We start from the raw sequence: 19,872 nt of genomic DNA on the forward strand, positions 1-19,872 counted from the left end.
GGCCCCTACACAATGTCAGGTGGTCTTCATGCTACAGTTGATGTCCCGCTTTCTACATGAAAAGTAATATCGGTCCTCGTAATACTGATTTGTCGTCTTTTTTTTTTTTTTTGAAGTAGAATGTGTTGACTTGGTGAAGACCTGTGACCGGGATACATGTCCTCCTCCTCTTCCCATGTCAGTGAATGGTGTATTGCAAGTATAAATGAAAGTTTAGTGGTGGTCTACTAAGCAAGTACCTCTTAGCATGGGCTTTGGTCTTTCTCTCCGGCTCCTGTATACCATGCCCACTATAGCTACAACTGTCGCCCCTTTGACCGGCCGACTACCCTGATAACCGCCGCTGTAACCGCCCGGGGTGGTGGTGGTGGTGGTGGGGGGGGCTAGTGGTTCCAGACTGTGGAGCAGAAAACCCAGTCCTGGTAGTTGTGGGTGGCGGTCCCTGGTGAGGAGCTCGGCCGGCGGCTGAGTGATGACACCCGAGACGGTTGATGGTCTCGTAGACAACATGACGCCCCCTGTTGCTGTAGAGATGGAATCCCAAGACCTTCCATATTGGTACAATCACAATGGCATGCTTTTTCAATAATATCTATTAGAGTTAAGAACTGTTTGTGCCTCGGGCGTCCTGGAAGCGGGCGCCGCCCTGTCGGCCATAGTGATAAGTAGACTGACATAAACACTCTGTACTTTTGTCATCTTCTGGCTAAAAGTGAAATGCTCTTATTTCTTCTGCACACCTAGAAGAAAGCGGGCATGTACGTGGTGCTGGACGGTGGCTTCAGTGACCGTCTCCTCTACCAGGTTGGTTGAACAAAGTTTTAAATGGACGTCGGAGCAACTGCAATAAGAATCCGACTCGCCAGCGGGGGGGGAGGGGGCAGTGAAATTGGGCTACTGTGATTAATTGTATTGTGTTTGGAGCCCGTGGACCGCTGTGGCCCCCAACCAAGGAGGAGGAGATGGAAGTCCCTGCGGTAGTTCCTGACCCAGAGTGCATCCATACTGGCCATTTTCCCGTACGCTTTTTGTTTTGCGGGAGGCCCATTGTCTAATGGGGAGCGTTTGCATACAATTTTTTCTCTTGCAGCGCTGCGAGACAAAAACTGCAGCTTGTCCCATTTTGGGGTGATCTCACCCATTCTTCCCCGTGGGAGCTTAAAGAAACAATGCATCACGTTTGCATGTACACAAGCGTTAGGAGACTTCTTCCTCCCCCTCCCCCTCCCCCATAGGGAATAATGGGTGATTTTATTTATTTATTTTTTCCCTTTTTCAGATGTGAGAAAATTAGCAAAATCCGTCACTTTCGCCTAAAAATCACGTTTATGCCAGTGAAATATTGGTCCAGGTTTCTTGCTCTGATATCGCACTTGCATGAAGATCGCCCGTGTCCATGCACCCCTACTGTGGGTTCTGGCGTGCATGTAATACGTACCGCCTGTCTGAGGATTGTGCCCCCTTTACAGCAGTGGTGGTCCCTACTGGCGGTGGTTTCTGTCTGCAGGATGAAGCATCCCGCAACGCTGCAGAAGTAGTTTGAGGAATAGATCAGGTCAAGGTGTGGACTTCAGATCCCCCCCCCCCAATCACAATCTGAGCGTGTGCGGGGGAAGAGTCTGGTCCGTGGAGGCCCCACCTGAAAGCTTGCAGAACTTAAAGGGTCTCATGTCTCGGTCCCGGATACTGTAGGACATCTTGAGGGGGGTCTTGTGGGGGCCGAACCTCAGTGGGTCAGAGGTGTTCTGCTGGTACAAGGGGGACCTACACCATATTGGGCAGGGAGGTTTTCTTCTCATGGGCTGTCTGGTGTGTATGTTAGTGTTTTAAGTTGCTTGTTTCTTTTAAGATCTGTGCTTGCTGTCAGTGAATGGAATCCTTGTTAGAGATCATTGGTATCTGTCAGCAAGCAGAGCTGTTACCTGGCAGTCGCTGCTCTTGCGGTATGTTTACACCCTGGAATCCAGCAGAAATCTGCAACTAAGCGGCGTATTTTTTGCTGCATATTGTGCCATGGATTCACCGAGAATTCTCCCCGTTAATGGGCAAAGTCTCAGTGCCATACCGGTGCCGATTGTGCCAGCTGACGGGGATGGATCTGGGAATCGGTGGTGACGTGTGCCTTCGCCGTGGCTCTGTCACGGTTGTAGAACCCTCAGGTCGGACTCCACTGTGTGAACATCCCCGTAGTTTGCTGTCTGTAAGCGGCGAGTATCCAGAACCTGTTGTAATGTGCTTCCTCTTCCTCCAGACGCACTTACAAGCATCGGTGGCGGCCGGGGCATCATCGGGCCCTCCTCAGAGCCTCAAACTCACTTACCCGGAGACGTTGGATCGCATTAAGGAAGAGTTTCAGTTCCTACAGAGTCAGTATCACAGGTGAGGTACAGCAGGAAAGCTTCTACCTGTGCTCAATGCTGACCGTAGTTCTAGGTAACTGTCTTCTAAACTCCCACAATGCACTGCTTCTCAGTATCCGGATATTGGGAGACTTCTTATATCACAAGGAGATTGAACATGACATTTTCAGGAGTTTAATCCTTTGCAATCCAATTTTGGATTAACGGTTTCCTAGGGGCCTTTCTCTTTCTGCCATTATACAATGGCGCCACCTGCTGGCTAGAGCCAGTACTGCGGTATGGGACATGCTGGGGAGGCCCCCGACAACAGAGCGGCCAGTAATATACAGTAAGAATACCCTGCCGGACGTCTTCCGACATCGGAGCTATACAGCCTTCAATCAGAATGTCTTCAGACGTCAGACAGTGGATTGGAAAGGGTTAAGATGTACAACATTAGCCACACAGTGCTGTGCATTGTCACTGGCGAGTGTCCCCAACGCTCCCGGATGGCCGGCACTGTCCTCTAAGAACCATTATTGGGCAGGTGCAGCTGGTGGAGTTGTCCATGTTATGTCTTCTACACATGGACTCCCCGCTATCCTCCGGGGATCAGTATAGAAGGAGGAGGGGGGGGGGGGGGGGGGTTACAAGTGCTTGAACTCCAAAAACAAACTTTTTTCACTTTCAATGCCTTCTGATGACCAAGTTCTGAATACGTTTTACTGACTGCTTTGCTCTTCCCTCGTTGTCTGAAGTTTAAAGATGGAGTGTGAGAAGTTGGCGACAGAGAAGACGGAGATCCAGAGGCACTACGTCATGGTGAGTTCAGACGTGGGTGCAAGTGTGACTGATATGGGGCATTCATCAGGCTGGTGGTTGGCCAGAGGCCTATATTACTGGTTCCATGGCCATAAAACCAGCCGACACTGTGGACTATGCAGAACTGGGATGAGTAGAATATGGAATGCTTGTCAGTACTGGGATACACCAGGGTTGGAGTGGAAGCTGACCGGTGTAGCAGCCGGCGCTCATAGTTGTAACCACAGCTCTCATCAAAAACAATGGGGACCCCAGCCTGCAGTTACAAGCACGGCTCCCATTGATTTCAGTGAGAGCTGCGCCTGCAATTACCAGTGTCGGCTGCTTCCCGTTCCGAGCAGCTGCTTCCTCTCCGGCCCCGGTGTGGCCGGCACGGACAGTCGGCGCCGCCTGGAAACCCCCCTTTGCTTCAGTGTTTTCTCCTCCCCACCCTTCTCCAAAAACCACAATTTTCTAGAAATGCCTGAGCTGCTGATTATGGTAGAACAGATGAGGCCAAGCGGCACGTCTTCTCACAGTCGTATCACTCGCAGCTCCCTGGCTCTTCTGTCATGTAGATGCTTGCTGTCACTTCATCTGCTTCCAAGGGTGCAAGCGGAAACAAAGGGCTGCGTAGACTTTCTGGTGTCGTCGTGGAACGATTCCCTCTTGAGTCCGTTAAATGGAGCCTGCTAATCTTTTCTCAATATGATGACTTTGTAAGCAAAGTTGTGCCACTAAACGGCTTCCCTAAGCGTTGGCAACTGCTAGCCATATAAGCCCCCTTCTCTGAACCTGCTGTCGGCTGTTGTAGAAGGCCAAAGGGATTGCCACATGGCTTCCTTCCCTGCATTTCTGGCAGCGGTGAGCCTGGAGGTGTCCGGTCTCTTAGGATGCGGGCCAGGCCTCGCTGCTTCTTGCTAGCTCCGTCGTCTTAGATGGAATGCCTTGGTGATGAGTGTTGAAATGTTGCATGTGTTTCTTGCGCTCATTTGCTGCTCTCTTGGAAGGAACGCTCCTTGGTGGGCAGCACTTGGACTATGCCGGCGCTGATACTAATCCTTGTCCTTTCCCGCAGTATTATGAGATGTCCTACGGCCTGAATATTGAAATGCACAAACAGGTAAATCCCAAATCGACCTGCAATGAATGACCTCAGTGGTTTTCTGCTGTCCCTGTTTTGACTTTGATTTGCGCCGGCTTCAATACTTCGTTGGCATTGGGTCGGGTCCGCAGTTGAGCCCGGTAGGTTTAGGCACGACTCGGACAACACATGGCCGGAGGGTGTAGATGCACATCCGCGTGTCCTACTTCTCATCCATGATGCGGACAGTGATAGGATGCGATGAGTTATTTCACCATCGGTCTGCGTGAATATAGTCCATCTGCTAGAACGGGGCCGTGAATTAACACGGACAGCACACGGATCCGAACACGCCAGTGTGCCGGAGGCCTTACAGATGTTTCCCTTGCGTGAAGCACATCTGTTTGTGTTCCTTCGGTCGTCTCCCTCCTTCGCTCGCTCATTCCTCATGCAGCGAGAGTTAAGGTAGCAGTAAATTGCACATTAATGAGCGCGGCCCTCCTCTCTCTGCAAGCAAGTAGAATCCATCACAGCCCCTCGAGGCGGCTTCTTCCCTGCCGTACTCAGTCCTGGCAGCAGGGCCATTAAGACGGGGAAAGACGTTTGTGTCTTGCGGTGTCCTCTCCTGTGTCCTTCACATTACACGTCCCCCTCTCAGCAAGGTGTCCCCCACCCCTCCTCTTCCTCTTTAGACCAGGCTTTGTGATTAGAGATGAATATCCTCTGGATGGGCGCAGCTTTATCTATTATCTGTAATGGGGGAACTTTTCTTGCAAACCACTAATATCCCTGAATCACTTGCTTTCTTACCAACATGAAGGCCTTGTGAAGACGTCTTGGGTGCGGATGTATCCTTCATGGTCTACCAGATGTTACTATATAGCCTAGACCGCTGGATCATGGCTGACGTCTTCCAGTAACTTCATTACCGCTTTAGATTTGCCCTCTCTAACTTTATGTTCCTGTTGGTAACGGCTGATACAATGTATCTGATCCTCTGGTTTGCGGTGAAGTTGTCTTCAGCGTTTCGGATTATTACCTTGTTTGTCTTTTTGTATCTTCTTCCTTTTCACTCTGATTTGATGCATTTGTTGGTTTCCTTGCATACTAGTTGTGGAATTGCACAATGTTAGTGAAGAGGGGCAAAGTGGAAAAACGTTAACGAGAAGGAAATCTGTATGGCAGGCGGATCTGCCGCTCGTGTCCCGTTTTTAGAATGTGATTTTGATGTGAAGTACTCACCTTGGGCCCGCTGCGTGCCGCCGTGTCTGTAAGACGCAGAGAATGCAGCGCATTTATCTCGGTGGACGTGTTCACATTTCTGTATTTTGCGCACACATTTCAGTTGTGCAAAAAAAAAACTCACTTTCTGTGTATCTGCACACCAAAAATCCCATTGAAGTCAAAAAGGGGCGCGCAGTGGGCACGGAGATGCATGATGCCCTGTAGGCGCCCAGCTGGCACTCATGAGCTGTTTCAATCAAAGTGTCTTTTTTCGCACGTAAAACGCGTTGCACAAAGTACAGCATGCCAATGTGTCAGCAAAAAAGCATCGCTCCGCAAAATAGCAGCACTGAGACGCGTGCAAATATGCATCCGCCGGTGTGCGGCGGCCTCGGGCTTTCTACACCAGCGCTAAAATACTTGTGCTAACGGATGCGGTTTCTCTTCCAGACTGAAATTGCCAAACGTCTGAATGTCATCTGCGCCCAGTTGGTGCCGTTCCTGTCCCAAGAGGTGAGCTCTTAGATCTCATTAGTTTCTCTTTTTCCTGTCCTTATTTTGGGCTGACCCCATTTCCTCCCCCCTCCCCCCCCATACTCCAGCATCAGCAGCAGGTGGTCCAGGCGGTGGAACGCGCTAAGCAAGTGACGATGGCGGAGCTGAACGCAGCCATTGGGGTATGTCTTCTCTTCCCTCCTTGTCTCAGCCGCCTCGTTCCTTCAGTCACTCCTTCGGACCTCCGCTTGGGGGGGTTTCGAGATTCTATAATTTAACACTTTAATGTTTACTTTGTACGTCCAAAACTAAAATTTTGTTTTTTCTTCCATATAATGTTATCGCCACTCATTACTTGCAAACCGCTGATGTGAATAACAGCACCAGCTACAAGCGCAGCACCTCTCACACCATGCACCTCCTATTCCACTAACTCCTCACCCGTCTAGTTTGCAGTCCTCTAACCTGGCTGCGGCCGCCAGCGCCTCCAGCCTGCTGGCCCTTTCTGGTGTCCTCGGCCTCCAGTCGCAGCTGGCAGCAAAAGAAGGACTGGCTGACTCGGAGCATAGAGGTAATTCTCCCGTCGCTCGCTCCGTGCCTGCACGCCCCTGCTCTGGTCGGCCAGACTACGCAGTTTAGTAACTTGGGCTTTTCTAACTTTGGAGGATTCCGATCTGCCTGTTTGGGGGTAAACATGATAAAATGGGACAGAACGTTTCTCTTCTTGTGCGACGGAGCGCCTCATTGCCTCATTGTCTGAGTGTCTAGTTTAGACGGGGCGATCTGGACTTGCTGGTGATTGGTTTGGGCGTGCAATGCATTGAAGAGAACGCCTCTGTAGTAAAGGGGGGGGGGGTTATTTTACCTGCACTTGTTCTTCTCTGCTGCCCTCTGATCTGCCAGTTCTGGACTTTTTTTTTTGGCTGTCCAGAGAGTTTTTACCTACCTAATGCGCAATGTGCTGACCAATCAGAGCAGGTATAGTGGATTGGTCTGTAACTCGACCAGTGCGCTGCAGGGGATAGGCAGTCTGGAGATTGTGTTGGCCATCTTGGATGGTTGCGGTAGAACTGCTGGTCCTATAACCTTCCAGCCCGGGGACAGAATTTTGTCTATAAAATGAAGGGTTGCTTGAAGATTTCCAGGCGAAGACTCCTTTTACCTCGGTGCTGTTGATGCGTATGGGGCGCTCGAGCGCCGTGGAGACGCAGAATTACTATCCTCCGCCAAGAAAACAAAATGAAGGAGAAACTTGCAAAGGGAAATTGCAGTTTTTGTTCCCCTTCTGATGGAGACGGGTATTTAGTGCAGAAGAGAAGGAGATGGGGGGGGGGGGGGGGATCTAGATCTGGAAGGAAGAGTGAGATTTCTCAGTGGGAAAGAAAGATGATAAATTAATAATCTTGACTAAAATTAACCAGATCTTCCCCTTTTTCTCTTCTCATGCGTTTCCATGGAGACAGACAGAGACCCAGGGCCTGTAAGTATACGGCGGATCTGTGTGGGCTTTCTGTGTGTGAGGGGATGTGGGGAATATTGTCTTCCTAAGATCTCCGTTCTAACCCTCCGAACATGGTCCTGCATTTTATGCCTCGGATTAAGCTGTAACGGCTCGAGACGGGAGGTTTGGGTGAAAGAAATGCCAATTCAGAATAAAGTGCGCAGATTAGCCGCCTCGCGTCGTCCTCTTCAGATCTGGCGCTCGGTGAACGTCATCCAATTGCTTGTGTTGGTCAGCTTTCTGCCGGTCTACTGGTCAACATTCAAGAGCGTCCGTCGCCAGAACGCTGTTCGTGTGTTCAGACCAGTCCTGTGGGTGATAAAATACCACGTTTCGCTGTTCTCTGCCATCACTGGGTAAATGGCACGATGAGTTGGGGATTTGGCCCTTGTCGGCCCTCTTGGCCGGTGGCTAAAGATGAGATTCACAGTGACTGTTAGTGGAGAATGTGCGGTCCACAAGCTCCCCACCACATACAGGAGCCTGAGGCATCATTTAAAGAGACATGGTCACCTACTTTGAGCGCATAAGCTTAGTTTATGGGGATAAAAGTAGAGTCGCGGAGACCCGGGATCTAAAGGGCCTTCTAGACGTACTTAGAATGACCAAAACTGCGTGACGATCGTTACGTCTAAACGCCCGCCGCCACGCACTCTTCATTCGGCGCTCAGTTTCAGCCAGAATAAAAATCATTGGCGGTCCGTTGACTTCTCGTGACGTTCTGACGCTCCCCGCTCGCTGTATACGTAGTATGTGAGGCTGTGAACTATGATCTGCGGGTTTAACCCCTTGAGTGGCACGCCTGGAAATTTTCCGGCACGAGCTCCACTGCTCATAGTGACATAGCCCAGAAGATTTCCGGGCTATGTATCACTATGGGAGCTGCAGAGCACAATGCCACAAGCTGTGACAGTGTGCTCTGCCTGCACAGACCTACAGAGAACAAAGCAAGGGCTTTGAAAAACCAGCAGAAGATATTGCCGACATGTCGGCAATGTCCTGCTTTGTTTACAAGTTGCCATAGAGACCATCGGCTTGTCAGAAGCAAGCCGATGGTCTCTGTGACAGGGAGAGCTGGTTGTTAGCTGTCAGAGGACAGCTAGGTACCAGCTCTTACAGCAGAGATCAGAGAAAACCTCCGATCTCTGCTGTGTTAACCCTTTACATGCTGCAGTCTATGTGACTGCAGCATGTAAAGGGCTGTCACCATCGGACCCCCAGAATGTGATCAGGGGTCCTGATGGGTCCCTGTGGAAGTCCCCTAAAGGGAGAAAAAATCAAAAATACAATCACACATGTGGTATCCATGCGTCGTAATGACCCAGAGAAGGAAGTTAATACATTATTTAACCCCTTAATGACATGACCCCTTTTTTTCTTTTTTCCCCATTTCTTTTTTTCCTCCCCCCTGTTTAAAAAAATCACAACTTGTCCCGCAAAAAACAAGCCCTCACATGGCCATGTCAATGGAAAAATGAAAAAGTTATGGCTCTTGAGACGCAACTGCAAAACTAGTTGAAATTCAATGATTAGACCATTTTAAAAAACCTGCCCTGGTGGGCACGACAGGGTGGTAGGAAACCCGCCACTCAAGGGGTTAAACGTTCTGCGTGAACGAGTTAGTGGTGATCAATGACAAAATAAAAAGGAAAAACAATGCTTGCGCTCACGGGAACACAGAAACGGTGACCACATTGATTAAATATATAATCCATTTATTTTAATCCCCAATATACTGAGCTCCGCGTTTCTGCGACTTTTCTGTCGCCTTTTTCCAGCTCGAGTGACACAAGTTAATACAGACTATTTATACATGATTGTAAAAGGAATGGCTCACCAGTCCATGTGCAACAGACGGTGCAGGCCGTTCTCTGAATGAATTGGGCGGAGATTCCGCTACCTGGGAGGGTCAGGTTGCCGTGGTTACCTCACTCTTTGACTCGCTACATGTGTGTCAATTTTTTTTCTTCAATGAAACTTTATCTTTACTTGTCAACAGTTTGGACAGTAATTGCCTTTCACGATCGATTTGCTAGCGGGATATATCACCCGACATAGCAGTCATCATATCATATAGTTTATATATCACCACGATCGAGTTAGAATACATTATATAGATAAGAAATGTATAATATTACATAGGATTCTAATAAATAATTAATCTAATAATCAAGTCAATAAAAAAAAAATTTTAAGAAAACTTTTTAAAAAAATGATGTACATGATGTTCGACAATTCATGCAAACTTTATAATAAAATATCATAATTTAATAATCAATGCCAAAATAATCCAGTTATATCTTTTCCAGCATTTCGTTTAGCCCTGCAGGGACGAGCGTATTCAGCCTATAGATCCAGAACATTTCCTTCCTTCTCAGGGATGAGATGGATCTGGAATCTATGCTTCCCAATGGTGTCACTATCATTTTAGACGCGTTTCCGTTATGGATATCAAAAAATGTCTGGATAAACGAGGATTCCTAAAGTTATTTTGGATGTTCTGGCGGGGGTTCCCGATCCTACTCTTTAGTTTATTTATTGTTCTTCCCCCGTATCTTAGTTTACACGGACATTCGATGAGATAAATAACTTTTGAAGTTAGTTTAATTTTTGGGGGATTTTAAAACTATAAGGACAGGTATATCAGTCCCTGTTTCTGTGTTCCCGTGAGCGCAAGCATTGTTTTTCCTTTTTATTTTGTCATTGATTGTATAACGAGCCCCCATAATTTTGGGTGGGTACTCGTATATTTGCTGGGCGGCTCTCCACGGATAAGGGACTCAGCTCTATATTTCTACACGCGATCCAGGATTATGGTGCCGGTGAGACCTGGGCATTAGTCGAGCCTCACCTGAGCACCCGCTGAGTGTTTCTTTTCATTTCACCACAACTGATTGCTGCTAATTTTTATTCTTGGCGCTCACTTAATTCTCGAGTTAGTGGTGATGTCACTCGCTTGTGTAGAAGGGACCTCAGTTTTATACTTGCCTTCCCATTGTTAGCGCTCAAACCCATCACTAAATATATTGGGGTGCACTAAGTAGTCCGACCGTTCAGTACAGCATGAGGACTACTTGGTGCCCCCGTGCATTCAGCGGCAGGCTTCTAGGGGGGAAGGGAAGTCTTCAGACTCGGCTACTACTGTAAGCTCGGCTTTAAGGTACAATGTAGCTGCCGGCCTCCACCTGCATATTCTAGAGTCTACTGTAATGTGCTAGCTGCTCTTTGGGAAGACGCCTACAACTGCCACCAGTCATGGGATTGCTTAGAAAACTTTGTTAAACTTTTTGGGAAGATGGCTTCTCCTGCACTTTCCTGCTTTTAATTCATTTCTACCTTTTTGGCTCCTAACAGAGCTGCCTTACTCTTCCAAACGGGGAGCGAGTGCGAACGTTATCAGATTACCTGAACAGCAACAAAAAACGCAAGACGGAAGAAAAAGACTTTGGAACGGATTATGTGAGTCTTGATTGGATGTCCAGTAATAGTGTTTCAGCGCCTCCCCGGGATGTCGGTGCGGATGGTAGAGTGCATGGGACGTCATGAGAGGAGCGAAGTCAGAGGCTTTACTAATGGCCAATCGCACAAGTTCAGGGAAACTTATGTTATGCCCCCCCTGTTTTGCAGGGCAGTGACGCTGACCGCAGTGAAGACAATCTCGTGGTGGATGAAGTAAGTTGTGGGTGTTTTTTTTTTCTTTTGAGGCATTCCTGCAGAATCAAAGCAAAAAGGTTTTTAAAAGTTGCAATAAGTATGATTTGTCTCTGCAGGATCCGGCTTCACCTCACAGCGTCCACTCCTACTCATCGCGGGAAAACGGTGTGGATAAAGGTAACCTGCAGAGAAAGGACCCTCCACCAGCAAGTCCAAACTCCATGACTTCATCCAGCAGCATCTCCCCTTCCCGGAGCAAAGATCTCCCCACGGTATGTGCACTCCGACTTGTGTTGTACCAGGCGGTGGCACCTACTGTTGTGGCAGTCGTTGGACGCCATCATTATTCGTGCTCTGTAGATCATGTTGGGTTTCTTTCCTAGCAAGTAGAAAAGGCTGGGACCCCAGGCCTGAAGTCGAGCACCCCAAATTCTCAAAGTGATATGAGCACGCCAGGCCCAAGTGGGGCGAACGCATCTCAGTTCCGACCCCTCTCCAGTAAACCTGCTATTGACCCCTTAGGTGAGTGGAAGGTGTTGGTGGGAGGATGAGGGGCATCTCTGTAGTTCTGTATCTGCTATCTATCTGCCATTATTTCACAGCCCTGGGACTGCGGCCCCCGCTGGGAACACAGGGGGCCTATCCAGCGGCGTTTAGTATCGGTCATCCTTCTGTGAATGCTGACGGAGCCGGGGCCTATGCCGGTCTTCACCTCATGTCGCCACAGATCAACGGGGCAGCTGCTGCTGGATCCTATGGAAGAGCCTCTTTAGTAAGCCACTAGTCTGTTATCCTTTTGTGTTGGATTTGGGTTTGCCGTTGGTCACGTATTGGCCGTGCGTTGTCGTGGCGGCTGCTTCTTCCTTGCTCGTGGGGTATTGGCTTTGTGTAATATTGTTTTGTTACTCTTGTAGGTCGGTTATGACCCTCATGCTCACATGCGAGGTTTGGGGGCTGCCATCCCAGGAGCAGCATCTGGAAAACCGTGAGTGCCTGGCTGCTTTTTAACACTTTTTGTTCCCCCTTTTAATACTTTTTAAGTCAATGTAAACCTCATGCAGGGTTGTATTGTGACTAGACAGTCGTTCGATCATTAGTCCGTTTGTTCGTTAGCTACTTAGGAGTTATTGGATTACTTAGGATACACAACTACAGAAATGACACGACCTCCATGATGTTTGTAGCTTCACCATGGAGCGATCCTTGTGTTCTAGATGCTTCTAGACCGTGTGGCACGGTGATGACTGGGTATTAATCGATGGCGGTTTATACAGATCAGATTGTACAGTGAATTGGCGCTACTCTAGAATTACCTAGATGTTGGGCCCCAGGTAACAGTCGTGGATGGAAACGTGAGCTTACCTGCACCACAGGAAGCCACAAGATCACTGAACTAAGTGACCCACAAGCCGGACACATCCGGCCCTGGATAAACAAAGATGGCTGCATCAGTTCTCTGACTGTGATGCGTACTTTGCATTATTACGTTACATTCACGCAGGTAAGAACGCCCAATAACGCGCTCGCGTGAATCCGGGTTTAGCGTAGGACCCTGCATGCTGCTTTGTAGCATCTTAGACCACCTCTGCATACTAATGCCGTGAGCAGCGGTAGTCGGAGGAGTGCTGTGGCCACCTCTGTTTGTCCAGGGCCAATGGGGCGCTCTACAGTAGACTTCTAACAGGATTTGGCCTATTTGCTGACTTTCCTACAATAAGTTTTTTACGTAATTGTTTCTTTGTGTCTTAAAGGAATATCTCCTCATTTACTTGGACAGGATTTGTAAAGAGATTTTGTTGACCTCGAATCTTTCAAGAATCTTAATCCCTATAGGCCAACATCTCCAGATGTGAAGCATGAGTGGTGTGCGCCCCCTACCTTGTGTGGACGCTACTTGTCAGCGTCAAACAGCCTTATGTGTCCTCGATCCTGTGATCTACTTGTATGGAAGGGATCTTGCCACATTTTACTATTGATGAGCTAACCTCAAGATAGATCAATGAATAGAGGATTCTCGCCAATCGGCTGATTGTCCCGCTCGCTTTCGGCCAGAAGTGTAATAGCTAACTTCGTTCTTACTGAAGTCAATAGGAGCGAAGCCATTACACTTCTGGCCCTGCCCGTTGATGCAGAATATCCGGGCCTGCTGCGCTGTCATTGAAACAGGGCTACACAAGGCAGCATGAGAAGTGTGGGAGGGGAGGTGCTGGCCAATACAGTCCCATCAGAATGGCTGACTTGGGACCCATCCCACCTGCAAGTGGATTTTAAACAGAGCAGCAGAAAACTGAATTGATGGCACTCAAACCGGGTGCAAAGCAGCGCACCAGGAAGACCGGGGCTGCTGCTAAAAAGTTTTTGAAAACTCTGCTACAATGTAAGTGTTTTCTCTTGCAGGGCTTACTCCTTCCACGTCAGCGCAGACGGGCAGATGCAGCCTGTTCCCTTTCCTCCAGATGCGCTGATAGGCTCTGGAATTCCCCGTCACGCTCGCCAACTCCATACATTAAACCACGGAGAAGTGGTCTGTGCTGTGACTATAAGCAACTCCACACGTCACGTCTACACTGGAGGCAAAGGTTGTGTGAAAGTGTGGGATGTTGGGCAACCGGGCACTAAGACTCCTGTGGCGCAGCTCGACTGCTTGGTGAGCGCCGCTCCATCCTGGGGGCCGTTGTGTAAATGTTCTGTCTATTTACGTCAAATACAAACCCCTTCAGCGGCCGGCCGCTTCGCGCTGATTCTGCACCGAGCTGCATTCACGTGTAAGGCGCCGGGCTGCAGGGCTTTGTGAATTCTATTTACGAATATAAACTGTCCGTATTTACCTGAAGATGCTACAAGTGTTTTCAGGTATATATGATTTTAAAACTACAAGTTTTCCCACACAAAAAAAAAACAGGCCTGATCCGGCTTTGTGGTCCGGGAAGTAAAAATGCTGCGGTCGTGGAACGTGGCGCCAAACAAAGTACTTTGGAAATAGAAAGTATTTTATATTGCAGAAAAGTGATAAAACCTCTAAATCGGGTGTCGTGAACTGCGAATGCCATAAAAAATGCAAATGGTAAGATAAAACAATGCCTGCACAGCGCCACCTATTGGGGGGGCAGCCGTCCTGCAAGACCATGTCGGGCCTTGAGCAAGACTTTATGAGCCAGAGTAGTCTTCAGAAGGAAAAGGCCACCATGTGCAGACAGCTGTTTGGGGATGATCGCCCCCCTGCGCGCAGCAGGTTTAACCCTATCAGCCTGCTCACACCTAGTCGCTCTCCCTAAGGGCTCCTTCACACAGGCGGAATTGGGGCAAAATCGTGTCAGCCATGCTTTTTCCTGAGAATGATATCCCATCGCGTGCATACCCATCCCAACTCACACCATTAAAATAGCCAAAGAATGGTGAAATGTAGCGCTTTCCATTCCTCCAGCAAAAAAAAATAACATTTTCGTTCTATTTTATATGTACCCGAACTCTGTCCCTATAAAGACTTCCTGCAGCTACAAGGGTGAGAAGATAAGTTATGACCACTAGAACACAAAAGGGGAAACTATTTACTAGATCTGAAGGCCAAAGTTTGTCCCTAATGGGTTAAAAATGCTCTAAAGGCAGCGGCGTTCTGCGTCAAATATACTTCCATGAGGGACAAATTCAGAATGTACAATAAGTGACCTTTTTGGGGGGGTTCTTCCAATGTTAACCTCCCCCCCGGGGTTAAGTCGGGGCCGTTGTGTGGTTTCATGTAACTTTCTGCCCCCCTCTGCACGTCATGAAGTCGTTCCTCCGGTGACGGAATATATTTTGCTTTTCTCCTGCACAGAATCGTGATAACTATATTCGCTCCTGTAAACTCCTTCCAGACGGACGCAGCCTTATTGTTGGGGGTGAGGCGAGCACTCTGTCTATATGGGACTTGGCGTCACCCACTCCAAGGATAAAAGCGGAGCTCACCTCCTCGGCGCCCGCCTGCTACGCTCTTGCCATTAGCCCGGATGCCAAAGTCTGTTTCTCCTGCTGCTCTGATGGCAACATTGTAGTGTGGGACCTGCAGAACCAGACGCTCGTCAGGTGAGCCGCGCCGCCGGCAGGTGAACATACAGATAAACCTTCATTGGGTATTGGGTCTAACTAATGTCCCAGTGGATCAGCTACCAGAAAGGCTTCCAAAAGAACTGCTAAAAGTCAGTTAGCTACTAGAAATGTTCTTTTCTTCTATTGACTACTTCACCCCTTTATGTAGGAGGGGAAAACCTTTTATAATTTAGTTGAAAGACCCCGCCGCTCCTTACATGCTTTCATCTGAGCGACTTGGTTTTCCTCTTCCAGGCAGTTCCAAGGACACACAGATGGTGCCAGCTGTATAGATATTTCTCACGATGGTACCAAACTATGGACTGGTGGTCTGGACAATACAGTCCGCTGCTGGGACCTGCGAGAAGGCAGACAGCTCCAGCAACATGACTTCAACTCCCAGGTAGGGTGCGGCGCCAGCAGCAGCGGGCATCGGGAACCTGTTGGATGTGGAGGGTTTTATCTTCAATGCAACCTTGACTTTGCCTCCCCCCCTTCCCTCTAGATCTTTTCCTTAGGTTACTGCCCTACAGGCGAGTGGCTTGCTGTCGGCATGGAGAGCAGCAATGTTGAAGTATTACATGTTTCCAAACCTGATAAGTACCAGCTGCATCTTCACGAGTCCTGCGTCCTGTCCCTACAGTTTGCTTCCTGTGGTGGGTACCATTGGGGGGCTTCTTATAAGACCACATGCCCAGTTTTTCAGCTCTCCCAGGAACTAAGCTGCCTCTGCCAGAAGTGGTTTCTCTCCTCTCTGTTGACACCAAACATTGTGTGGGTGTGGAGCGTACATGTTTACGGGGAGGTCAGGGGTCGATGTGTGGCCTTGTGTAGGGCAGCTCGGGTTCCTGGGATGCTGATTGTAGCTTGCATATGGATGGTGAATACATACGTATATACTGACATAATGGACTATAAAACCCCAAACCGTCACGGGTCTTTTTGGGAAGTCAGCCATATTGAATGCTGCTCTATAGGACAATGTGGAGCGATGAGTCAGACCTCCCACCCGGGGAACCGGCCGCCACCTTGGTTCCTGCATTCGGTACACGTTAATGAGGGCTGTACAGAAATGCCCACACAGATTATAAGAGCCCAGGATGCAGTGCGACCGCTCGCCACGGAAGAAGCCCCTCTTCTGCTCGCACCTCGCTAAATCTGGCTGACGAGAACTTAGAAATACTCTTCTTAGTAAATTTAGCATAATTTGTAAGCGTCTTACAGATGTGACGTAACATTGGTGCTTGTCTCTTTCAGGTAAATGGTTTGTAAGTACTGGCAAGGACAACTTGTTAAATGCCTGGCGGACGCCATATGGAGCTAGCATCTTCCAGGTGACTGATTTGTAATGACTAGTAATTATTAGGCAATTATACAGTACCAGTGTTTCTGGAGCTCTATGTGCACGTCCCACACTGATCGCCCTCTGGTCATGTGACCATGGACTGCTCCCACACAGGTGACTGATCACATGACGGGTCCCGTAAGTACACGGCTGCTGTAGGGGTTAGTATCCGTCCCCTACAAACCCCCCTGCGGCCTCAGTTGATACATAACGCTAACGAAGCCGGACAGCAGCCATGTGCCTACAGGACCTTTTTGGATGGCGTCAGTCATGTGATCAGGGGCAGAGCATGTCACTCACACTCTTGAAACGAAGAACATTTGACATCTATTATGTGATTAGGGGCGGAGCATGTAACTCTTACTCCACCGCTGATCTGGAGTGAGTTGCATGCTCCGCCTCTAATCACATGACTGACATCACAGATCGTTCATCTAAAGGTCATCCCGAGGGTGAATTGCGTATCCCCCTACAAACCCCTGTGACCTCAATTACTATGGAATAGGCCCTTTGAAGCCAGTCATGTGATCAGGGGCGGAGCATTTAACTCACTCACAGATGGACAAGTGGTCGTTGGTATTTGATTAAATACTCTGCTTCTGGAGGGTTTCATCTTCTGTATGAGCATCAGATGGAGTCGGTGAAGTAGATGGATGGCTCTCATCCATATACTGCGTCTTATTGGTGTAGGTGCAACACTGGGATTGTTTGTCCTATTTCTACAGCTAATCCTTATTTTAATGCTACAGTAGCCCATGCCAAATGTGATACTGTGGCATCAAAGAAAGGATTACCCGGGTCTAGAGGGATCCAGCGCCGCGTCACCTATCCGTATCAAGTGACCGTGCGGTAAGTCTTCATAAAGTGCTGTTTGTTTAGCGCTTGGCATCGGACTCGGCGACGGCTCGGAGGCACGGGTGATGCACAGAAGATTACTGGGATATGGGATGAAGAACCAATAAGAGTCCATCAGGGCAGGGAAGTCTTCAGCAATGATCTGGTCTATTAAACAAAACCCAAACCCAAGAGGTGATCCAGTTGGAACAAGTCCTGTCCATATGTCGTATGAGGGGTGGGACTCGTCTGCCGCAATGGAGGACATGATGCGTCAATGTATTACACGGTCACCTATTCATGTGAATAGAAGCCATTTAACCCTTTCCATTCCAATTTTCCTGCCGCCCGCACCCTCCCCAGCGCTTACTTAATTTGGGTGGGGAAAATGAATTGTGGAATCCTTGGAATTACTCAACGGAAACCTACAAGAATGATGTCATGATTTTAATGGCAAGTTTTTTTTTTGACAATTAACCCTTTCCCAATCCAGTGACGGCCCTTGTTCAACATTAAGATTTCCTTGCTTAGCTCTGATCTTGGACGAGGGCCAACATGTTTCTAACAGTATGCAGCTCTCTGACGTCAGACCGCTGTCTTACAAAATGTTAAAAACAAACCTGTTGACCCTCGTCCAACATTGAAGCCAAGCAGGGAAATCTCAACGTTGGACGAGGGCAGACGTTGGATTGGAAAGGGTTAATAGTACATTGCCCATGAAGGAAATAAGCGGCTGCACAAAGCTTCCAGTGGAGGTTGGTGAATGGCTGGAGGAAGCCAGACCCAGAGTGGTTAGCGGACCATCAAGCCGGCTGAGGGGGGATCGGCTCCATTGGCTTCCACTATTAGAAGGGTTATAGATCTATCATAAGGGTTATCTACTATCTCTGCCATGTGAGTGGAAGGAGGAAGATGATCACAAGTGATTTATGGGAACATCTTCTATTTACTTCTCAGTTTATTGTCCAACGACCCAATATGAAGCCTATGTAATTGGTCCTATACAGTGCGACATGCGCTACATCCCAATGGAGTGAAGGCGGTGATCCCTTCAGTTCTGGGGGATGTAGTGAAGGGTTCCTCAGTTTCTGCAGTCTCTGGTCCCCTCCTATGATGTACAGTTGGGCGCGGTCATCTAGGTGATCGTATTACATAGAATGCAGAACGCCCGTTTCGGATCGCTTAGATGGCCGCAGTTTCTGGTTCTCTTCTCTAACCGGTCTTTTCTTTGCAGTCGAAAGAGTCTTCATCTGTTCTCAGCTGTGATGTTTCCACCGATGACCAGTTCATCGTCACGGGGTCTGGTGACAAGAAAGCCACAGTCTACGAGGTTATCTACTGACGGCCTCCGTCTTCAGCCTGGGTTCCCCTTCTTCTGCACGAACCCACAAAGGGTGATCTGTCCTTCTGGGTTAGTTCTGTTTTTAGGTGTATATTTTATCAGTATCGGCCAGCGTGTATTTAATAATAAAACTGGAGAAAACAAGGAATGTGTTGTCCGTCCCATGAGCTGCTGCTTCACGCCAACTTAATGGATCGCTATCCAGAAATGTCCATGGTTTTCGCCCTTTCTGTGTGGTTTTTTTTTTTTTTTTTTTAACCCCTACAGATTATTTTTGGGTTGGGGTGTGCAATAAAGGTGAACTTCATCCAACATATTTACACATATATATTCCCCAAATTAACATAAAGGTGATCTGCAGTGATGCTTCATAAGGCTCCACTAAACCTAATTTGTACGTAATTCATCAAGTGTTCTTGGAAGACGCCTTCCTCTCGCTGCCAGAGTCGGTTATATTGTAGCGGACACGGCTTTTAATGCTTACCGCTGCAGTGGGCAGCTTGTAGCGATGCTTCTGTGTCTACAGCAGCGAGTGAAGATCCATCGGTGACTGTGAATGAGCGCACTGGTGGCCCCACAGGAGCCCCTTCAGCGTGTCCACTGGTTCACAAGGTGATCTTCGGGAGTCGCTGGAAGCATTTGCATGGCGTTGGGCTACTAGGGCCGTGCAACTTGTTCTCTCATGCAGCCTCAACACAAGAGCTTTTCTCAATTGGAGAATGTAGTTGCGCTGCATGGGAGTGCGGCTCTTATGGGTCACATGACCAGTCCTACTCAGCCGCGCAGGAATGGTTGAGCACTGGTAGAAGGCTGAATTTCATGCTCTTTTTTTTTTTTTTTTTTAAAGTGTCAATTGGATGGGGCACATGTGGCGTCACTCATAGGTGCAAATTCTCTTGAAGTTCCTTGACAGCTTCACTACAGGTTCTCCAGTTGTGGGGTCTTGATGTGATCCCTTCACAGCTGGTGTGCCATAAAGAGGTATATTCCAACAAAACATGTTCACAGTGAAATCCCTGACAAGGAGATATACAGAGTGGGCGGTATACGTGTTGATCCAGAGGAAGGCAAAAATAAACAAATGAGGCAGAAGCCAGTTTGACCCTTTTTATGGGGAAAAATTCCTTCCCGACTCCATAATAGCAGTCCGGATAATCCCTGAATCCACCTCTGATAGTACCTACCTGT

The 19,872-nt window shown here is 48.5% G+C and overlaps 1 protein-coding gene across 5 annotated transcripts in view; it reads left to right on the forward strand.

Annotated features, from left to right (window-relative positions):
* LOC136628618 (transducin-like enhancer protein 1) overlaps positions 1–18,832 on the forward strand; it is a 28,143-nt gene extending 9,311 nt beyond the window's left edge. For 2 of the 5 annotated variants that reach the window (XM_066604667.1, XM_066604668.1), the window contains exons 3-22: positions 745–804; positions 2,252–2,379; positions 3,098–3,161; positions 4,219–4,263; positions 5,899–5,961; positions 6,051–6,125; positions 6,325–6,514; positions 7,407–7,423; positions 10,799–10,903; positions 11,072–11,116; positions 11,197–11,370; positions 11,482–11,620; positions 11,701–11,870; positions 12,013–12,083; positions 13,496–13,745; positions 14,913–15,160; positions 15,419–15,566; positions 15,669–15,819; positions 16,421–16,497; positions 18,577–18,832. In XM_066604667.1, coding sequence (XP_066460764.1) covers positions 745–804; positions 2,252–2,379; positions 3,098–3,161; positions 4,219–4,263; positions 5,899–5,961; positions 6,051–6,125; positions 6,325–6,514; positions 7,407–7,423; positions 10,799–10,903; positions 11,072–11,116; positions 11,197–11,370; positions 11,482–11,620; positions 11,701–11,870; positions 12,013–12,083; positions 13,496–13,745; positions 14,913–15,160; positions 15,419–15,566; positions 15,669–15,819; positions 16,421–16,497; positions 18,577–18,684 — 2,328 coding nt within the window. In that variant the 3' untranslated portion in view covers positions 18,685–18,832. The remainder of the gene's footprint in view (positions 1–744; positions 805–2,251; positions 2,380–3,097; positions 3,162–4,218; positions 4,264–5,898; positions 5,962–6,050; positions 6,126–6,324; positions 6,515–7,406; positions 7,424–10,798; positions 10,904–11,071; positions 11,117–11,196; positions 11,371–11,481; positions 11,621–11,700; positions 11,871–12,012; positions 12,084–13,495; positions 13,746–14,912; positions 15,161–15,418; positions 15,567–15,668; positions 15,820–16,420; positions 16,498–18,576) is intronic. The other 3 variants (XM_066604671.1, XM_066604672.1, XM_066604669.1) reach the window with 2 other exon arrangements.
* Positions 18,833–19,872: the final 1,040 nt, after the last annotated feature.

This window comes from Eleutherodactylus coqui, chromosome 5 (assembly GCF_035609145.1).
Source record: "Eleutherodactylus coqui strain aEleCoq1 chromosome 5, aEleCoq1.hap1, whole genome shotgun sequence".
In the NCBI taxonomy this organism is placed as follows: Eukaryota; Metazoa; Chordata; class Amphibia; order Anura; family Eleutherodactylidae; genus Eleutherodactylus; species Eleutherodactylus coqui.